The sequence below is a fragment of the Rhincodon typus genome, chromosome 8 (assembly GCF_021869965.1).
Source record: "Rhincodon typus isolate 14 chromosome 8, sRhiTyp1.1, whole genome shotgun sequence".
In the NCBI taxonomy this organism is placed as follows: Eukaryota; Metazoa; Chordata; class Chondrichthyes; order Orectolobiformes; family Rhincodontidae; genus Rhincodon; species Rhincodon typus.
Window position 1 is genome coordinate 78,220,848 of NC_063339.1, and position 8,431 is coordinate 78,229,278.

At 51.1% G+C, this 8,431-nt stretch overlaps 1 protein-coding gene across 1 annotated transcript in view; it reads right to left on the bottom strand.

Moving 5' to 3' along the window:
• Window positions 1-8,431, bottom strand: part of sptbn5 (spectrin, beta, non-erythrocytic 5) — a 165,848-nt gene that overhangs the window by 26,362 nt on the left and 131,055 nt on the right. Inside the window, exons 51-57 of the mRNA XM_048600480.1 lie at window positions 7,878-8,134; window positions 6,906-7,092; window positions 6,385-6,597; window positions 5,192-5,388; window positions 2,816-3,020; window positions 2,082-2,276; window positions 279-434 (exon numbers count right to left, since the gene is read on the bottom strand). Coding sequence (XP_048456437.1) covers window positions 279-434; window positions 2,082-2,276; window positions 2,816-3,020; window positions 5,192-5,388; window positions 6,385-6,597; window positions 6,906-7,092; window positions 7,878-8,134 — 1,410 coding nt within the window. The remainder of the gene's footprint in view (window positions 1-278; window positions 435-2,081; window positions 2,277-2,815; window positions 3,021-5,191; window positions 5,389-6,384; window positions 6,598-6,905; window positions 7,093-7,877; window positions 8,135-8,431) is intronic.

Here is an 8,431-nt window from a genome sequence, read left to right on the forward strand (position 1 = left end):
ACCCCACTGGTGGAATCATCTCCCGGGGGAGTGACCCCACTGGTGGAGTGAACCCCCAGGGGAGTGTCCCCATTGGTGGAATGAACCTCCAGGGGAGTAATCCCATTGGTGGAGTGACCCCCGGGGGATTGACCCCATTGGAGGAGTGACCCTATGGTGAAATGACCCCAAGGGGCATGACCTTCCCCTCCCCCAGGGAGTTCCCTGCACCACCTCCCCCCCCGCCCCCGCCGTCCCTCCATGAAGTACATGCATTATTGGGAGTTGATGTCATTTACCTCTAGACCTTCGTGTTGCCGTAGCAGTGTCTGCACCTGATTTAAATCATGGCCATACTGATCATTGCCCAGTGCGCCGTCTTTCTCCTGGATCCAGGCCTTCAGCTCAGACACATCATAGTCGAACCGGTGTACCTGCTGTGCTGCCCTCAGATTCTGCGGTGAGGGTACAGGTTCAGTTAGACTGATGGCAGCTTCCATCCTGCAGAGACATTTCCCCAATCCCTTCCTACCAGCACGAATAACCCCATCAGAAACAGAACAACACAGATCCCCCCCCTCCCTGACTTTGTGGTGGGCCACACAGGCTGTCGATGGTTCGAGGCCAGATACAGGAGATAGGATGCAGGCCAACACTCCAGTACAGCAATGAAGGAGTGCTGCACTGTCTGAGGGAGTGCTGCACTGTCTGAGGGAGTGCTGCACTTTTTGAAACGCAGCTAGAGTTTCTGTCAGTCCATTCCCCACACCCAGGACAGCTGGTACTTATTGAGTGTACGGCATGGTTTGTAGTTTTCCTGATTCTATGGTCAGCTTAATCCTCCTCTCAGTCCCCGACTGCACAAAACACAGTAACCATATTGCAGATCTCTGCGCTTTGTGTGGGATCTTCCTGTGTGTGCACGCTGCCCACAGAGCAACAGCACATGCTCTGGAAACTCTGCTGTGCTAATATAAATTCAAGCTGACTCTTTTTCCTCCAAGTATTTCCAGCATTTTCTATTTTCACTTCCGCTCCTTTCCCTGGCCCTTCACCCCACTTGATAGGAGCAACAGAGACTATGTTTGAGTCTGCAGTCTTTCCGATGGGACATTCAGGCAATTGTTTGTTTGTCCACTCGGGTGGATTATTAAAGATCCTACGATACTGTTTTAATAAGAGCAGCAGTCCTGGCCAATAATTATCTCTCAAGCACTGCCACTGAAACAGTTTATCTTGTTTGTGGGATCTGACTGTGTGCAAATTGGATGACGTCATTGCAAACTCCCTCTAGTGGTTGCAGTGTACTTTGGGATGTTCGAAAGTTCTGACAGGGACCGTGTATGTATGCATGTAACCTCCACACAGCAGCAACTGCAGTCTTTGCCGTTCACCACCGAGGGGGGCTGCAGACCACAATTTCAATAGCCTCCTGCCAGATGGTGAACAGAGTCTGCCCCAGCCACATAAGGACCACCTCCACAGAACAATCTGCCCAAAACCTCTCTGATTGATGTGCCCCCTCACTCACGAATGCACCAGCGGAGATTACTTTATCCCAAGCTGCCTGGTGAATATATAGCTGGCTGCCTGGGTAAATGAGATGCTCCAAGTTAGTTACCTGGGAACTGTAGAAATTACATACACGGTCCCCCGTCAAGATCCTCAGAACATCCCAAAGTACACTGCAACTACTAGGTGGAGTTTGCAATGTCGTCACCCAATTTGCGCGCAGTCAGATCCCACAAACACGATAAACTGTTTCAGTGGCAGTGCTTCAGAGATAATTATTGGCCAGGACTGCTGCTCTTATTAAAACAGTATCACGCGATCTATAATGACCAGGAACCAGCTCCAGGTCCCCACAGGCTCCTCCGAGATGCTGGACTGAGGGTCCTCAATGACCTTATTGGGATTGGGCGCAACGTTAACAGTGGACCTGGCCGGAATAAATCAGTGAGTTTGACAGAACAAGCCGATGGGAGGTAGGTCACTGAGCTGCCCCTTGCCCGACTGACACCCCGTCACCCAACAGCTCACCCCCTCACCGGTCAGCAACCGCGACCACCCCTCCCCCCAACCCCACTGCCACTGGCCCTCACCTCGGCCCGGTTGCTCACAGCTTGTTGCAGTTTGTGCCACTGCTGGTTAATCGCGTTGGCCTGATCCACGATTTCCGGCAGGAAGCTGTGAGACTGTCTCTTCAACGCTTTCACTGCATCGTGAAATGTGGACATCTTGGTCTGGCCCAGGGTGCTCAGCTCCTTCTCCAAGTTCTCAAACTTCTTCTGCAATACCTGTGGGTGTGGGAACCGCAAACAGCTCAATGACAGGCAGGGCAGAGGATTAGACAGCCTGGCCACGCAGGCACCGGCTCCGGCTCAAACTCACACACCTGCTTTCTCACCCCTCGCCCTGGCTGTTTCTGTCTCAGGGATATCAGTGTTAGAACCACTCAAATGATGCCACCATCAGATCCTTGTGCAAAAAAAACCTCATTTTCAATCGCTGTTCTCATGCAGTGTTCATCACTGAGGGGCATGCAGAGATCAATTCCTCCAATAGGTTACTGCAACGTCAGCAAATTCCAGAGAAAACATAATCCACAGGTCTGTCTCCCTCTGCTTTCAGTCCCAGTCTCTCTCTCTCTCTTCCCCTGCTCTCAGTCCCAGTCTCTCTCTCTCTCTCTCTTCCCCTGCTCTCAGTCCCAGTCTCTCTCTCTCTCTCTCTCTTCCCCTGCTCTCAGTCCCAGTCAATATCGACCAGTACCGCGGCTTCTATTGGTCTGTCTCTAGAGCTGGTGCTGAGCAGAGTTACAGAGTGCTCGACATTTTACCTCCACATCTTCCAGATCTTGGCCGTAGTCCTGGGAATCAGCCAGGCGCTGCCGACTGGCCAGCCATGTGGTCATTTCCTGGGCCTCTTGCTCAAACTGGTACAGCCGGTATCGGTCCATCAGCTTCTTCTGTAGGCTCTGGGTTAACTTCAGCAGCAAATCATTCTCCGATTCCACTTCCTGGAGCTTCTTCAACATGGACTCCCTACAAGCGAATTAGAAATGGTAGAAACCTGAAAAATATCTGTGTAACACCGCCATTTACCGTACAGGGACCATCCCGGTGTAAATATCACCGACTTTTACCGTACAGGGACCAGCCTGGTGTAAATATCACCGACATTTACCGTACAGGGACCATCCCGGTGTAAATATCACCAACATTTACTGTACAGAGACCATCCCGGTGTAAATATCCCCGACGTTTACCGTACAGAGACCATCCCGGTGTAAATATCACCGACGTTTACCGTACAGAGACCATCCCGATGTAAATATCCCCGACATTTACCGTACAGCGACCATCCCGGTGTAAATATCACCAACATTTACCATACAGAGACCATCCCGGTGTAAATATCACCAACATTTACGGTACAGAGACCATCCCGGTGTAAATATCCCCGACATTTACCATACAGAGACCATCCCGGTGTAAATATCACCAACATTTACGGTACAGAGACCAGCCCGGTGTAAATATCACCGACATTTCCTCATAGTGTCCTGTGTCACTCACCCCATCTGCTTGTTTAGATTCCCCTTAATTGCAACTTTTACTGTTCACTTTACCAGACCTTACCAATTCCACATTCTCACAACTCTTTGGGTGAGGAGGTTTCTTCTGAACCCTCTCTACCCGATCCCTTGGTGACTGCCCTCAAGTTTCTCTCCTCCACACGCAGAGGATTCATTTTCTCTGCGCCCGTTCCATCAGAACCTTTCAGGATTTTGAAGATGTCCGTTAGGTAGGCTCCCAGCTTGGTATTTGAGGGGAAAAGCAACCCAGTCTGATATTCATACTGATTGTAAATATGTGACAACCCAGTACTGATCCCTGTGGTGTACGAATAATCACTGGCTGCCTACTCGTAAAGTGTTTCACTGTGCAGGGGAACCAGGCTGCTAAGTGGTTAATCCCTGTCACACTTGTACCTCAGGGCATGAAGTGTGGACTCTGATTCTAAACACCCACAAACCCCCTCTCCTCCATCTCTGTGTTTGGTGAACATGGAGAGTCCATTTCACCTTCTCTTCAGTCTTTCCTGAGGCCCAGATAGTACATCCTCCACCGTCAGTGAGAAGAATAAATGTACACAGCATGTTAATTAAATAGAAATGAGAACAGGCTCTGAGACACACACACAGGGACTCATGTGCCCTGTCACAAGAATCATCCAGATGCAGAAAGTGACTCGGAACGTGAAATGGAAATATTGCCATTTGTTGCAAGGGAAAGTAGGAATGTTTTGTTAAAGTTGCAGAATGTTGCTGAGGCCACATCTGGAGCATTGCGTGCAGTTTTGATCTCCTTACTTAAGAAAAAATGTAAATGTTTTAGAAGCAGTTCAAAGAAGCTTCACTCGACTAACAGTCGAACTCACAGTCTAAGGATAAGGGGTAGGCCATTCAGGACTGAGATGAGGAAGAAATTCTTCACTCAGAGAGTTGTGACCCTGTGGAATTCTCTCCCACAGGAAGCTGTTGGGGCCAGTTCATTAGATATATTCAAGAGGGAGCTGGACATAGCACATGCAGCTAAAGGGATCATGGGGAATGGAGAGAAAACAGGAATGGGATATTGAAATTGCATGATCAGCCGCGAACATATTGAATGGTAGTGCAGGCTCGAAGGGGCGAATGGCCTACTCCTGAACCTATTTTCTATGTTTCTATGAGGGGCCTGGATTGAAGGGGTTATTTTATGAGGAAAGATCAGACAGAGGGGGATCTTTCTGAAACACAGAGTATCCTATCGGGGGTCGGCAGGGTGGATGCTGAAAGGATATTTCCCTTTGTGGGAGAGACTAGAATTAGGGCTCAATGTTTAAAAATAATGAGGTCTCCCACCGAAGACAGAGTTGAGGAAGAACACTTTCTCTCTCCAAAAGAGACTTTGGAGCTCTAGAGAGTGGAGGAAGTGGGGTTATTGATTATTTTTAAGGCAAGGTACAGAAATTCCTGACTAACTTGGGAGTCAGTAGTCATGTGGAGTAGGTGGGAATGTGGATTTTTGGCCACGATCAAATCAGCCATGAATGGGAACTTCGGGTTTGAGTGCCATGAATGACCTGCTCCAATTTCTACGTCTAATCCTACATTGGTTTCCTGCCTGATTGATGCTGTTTCTGATCTTCCGGGGGGCGGGGGATGTACCTGTCAGGGTGGCTGATGCTGGAAAGATTGTTCCCCGTTTCCCTCAGTTTGAGCATCCTGGACTGGTAGCTGACCAATTCCAGTTCAACATTTTCCACCTTCCGAAGCAGAGCCTGCGTGGATTCTTCATCCTTCCCGTAGTCGGAGATCTCCAGCTGTGCTTTCCTGTCCTTCATGAATAGTTCCGCCTCCAGCAGCTGGCAATGAGCAGAGACCAGCAGTGAGCCAGAGTACAGCATTGGTGTTCCACACCATCTCACACACACGCACAGACACACACGGACAGAGTGACCACAGTCACTCTCTCTCACACACACGCACAGACACACACGGACAGAGTGACCCACAGTCACTGTCTCTCACACACACGCGCAGACACACACGGACAGAGTGACCCACAGTCACTCTCTCTCACACACACGCGCAGACACACACGGACAGAGTGACCCACAGTCACTCTCTCTCACACACACACACAGTCACACACAGAAATACAGACAAACACAGACAGGCACACACTGTCATACACAGACAGGTAACACAGAAAGTCATGCACATACACAGACAGACACACACACACACACACACACACATTACACAGAAAGACAGACACACACACACAATACACAGAAAGACCTATACCAATACAAACAGGCAGACACCTAGACATACAGACACACAGTCTTACACAGACATTCACACACACATGGACACAGACACACACACACACAGACACACTCATACACACACAGACACATAAATGTGCACACACCCACACACACACGGCATACCCTTCGCTGCAGCCTCATCCAAACTTCTTCCAACATACGGTGACATTGCCCCAATTGCCAAACCCCCCTCCTCATGTGATCTCTGTAGATAATGAAAGCTCATTGCTGTCCCATCACCTGAGAATAAGGGTAAGTGCCAACAACCAGAGCCGGCCAATTGAGGGGCAGGAACGCTGCAGCCTTGCACCAGGTCAGCTGTCTGACAGACGGACTGAGGGACAGGGGTAAGCTCTCTGTCTCACCGTCATGTTCAGACAGCTAACCGCAGTCACTGGCCAGTGACCTGCCCCTGACTGATTCTCGCAGTCACTCACACAGTGACGAGGGTCATGGTTTCAGGCCCCTCCCTGATGTTACCAGGGGAATGTGATGGGTTTGCCCAGGATATAACCAAGCACCCACCTCTGAGAGGAAGAGCTGGACAGTGTGCTGCTCTCTCAGCACCAAGCCCCTCTTCTCTGCCTCTTCCTTCAGCATCTCCACTGCATCCTGCAGCTCCCACAGTTGCTTGGAAATCTCACGGGCAGCAAAGTGACCAGCTTTTACCAGACTCTGTCCCAACTCCATTATGGGTTCAATCAGGGAATCGTGGTTATGGATCTCATTCTGCAAAGCCTGCATACAGAGGACAATCCAATACAACTTGAAACTTCATCATCGACCTGACCCTCACCCTCTAGTTCCAAGACTGACCCCCTCCCCCCCCCCCCGCGCCGGACCCTTCTCCCCTCGTCCCGAGACTGACCCTTCCCTCCTCATCTCGAGACTGACCCCCTCCCCCTCGCCCCGAGACTGACCCTTCCCCCCTCGTCCCGAGACTGATCCTCCCTCCCCCCACACCCCTAATTCCCAGCAGTGTCCCCCCATTCCCCCCTCCCCTCACCCCCGGGGGTGGGGGTTGAGCCTGCTGTTTGGCCCCTCACCAGGTGTTTGTTGTGCAGGCTCTGGACAGCGGTCAGTGAGTTCCCGACATCCTTGACCGTGACCAGCAGCAGCTTCTCCTGGACCCAGGCCTGGGTAGCATCGAGGTCCCGGAACAGCTGGTAGAGGCAGGCACTGTCCTCCAGGGCCCGGTGCCTCTCCTTGATGGGATCTCCCAGTGCCTGGTACCTGGAATAACACAGACTCCCTGTCAGCACGGGAACCGACACACACTCCCGACAACAACAACAACAACACCAGGCGCTGGTGGCATACGGGGGTACCATGGGTGGAACGGGAGCGACCGCTTGCATTTATGTAGTGCCTTTGGACAAGAGTGAAACAGCGCCAAACCAAATATGACACTGGGCCAATGATGGAGATACTAAGATGGGTTAAGGAGTCTGTTTTTAAGGAGCATCTTAGAGATGGACTGGTTTGTGGAGGAAGGAGGGGTTTCTACCGCCTTGGGAGCTGTATGAGCAGCAAAAGGAGCAGGGATGACAAGAGGGCAGCACAGAGGAGCAGCACTGGAATTTCTCTCTCAAGGAGGATACGGAGACCCAGAGGGGTTGTGGCCAATACAAAATAGTTTGGGCACATCTAAAACTGAAAAGAGAGGGAAAGGACACTCGGAGATGACGAAGGACTGTGGAGGACAAAGGGACATTACTAATATTAAATAGATTGCTAACTTTTCGCACATGATGCCGGAGGTAAGTGTCTGGAATGATAGGATGTAACTCAATGCTGCGGTGAACAGCAGGCAAGGATTGTCCTGAAAAACGTTGAGAATTCAGAGCGAGTTAATCACTCAGCTCCACGTGAAGTGTGTGACAGAACTATAGATAGGGTGGTACTCTGGGAGGGAAGGAAAACCCTGGTACTGAATACAGTGGGATGACAGTGGGAATACAGTGAGACTAGGTATTCCCAGTTGGCAGGGCTCGGTTTGAGTGTGTGTGTAGGGTTACCTCTCGAGTATATTGCTGACCCTGTCCCGAATGCCCTCAGCCAGGAAGTGGTTGTCCCGGACAAACTGTTCAGACTGATCCAGCAGAGACTGCATCCTCTCCACGTAGCTGCTGACGTCCTCTTCCAGGTCTTGCTGTTCGTTCAGGAGGTTCTTCACAGACACCAGGTCAGTGGGCTGGCCAGCATGCTCCAACTGCTTCTCGACTTCGCTCAGCCAGTTCTCCACATCATCAATACTCCGCTGGAAGTTCAGTGCCTGCCTCGATCACAGAGAACGAGGTGGTTAATACCCACACCCAAGGGTACAGCCCCTCCCCACAGCTATCACACCCTCACTACCCACCCCCCACCACCTCCTCCGGGGGCACTGGGCAGCAGGCTGGACCCTGGCGAGTGTCTGTCGCTCAGGCAGGGGTCAAACACAAGTGCAGTCAGCTCACCTTAGCATTGTGCTCCGTCTGCTCCATCACCATTGTAACTAGGATGCTCAGTGACCAACTACCGGCTCACCCTCCCTCAGCTCACCTTCACCCTCCCTCACCCTCACCCTCAC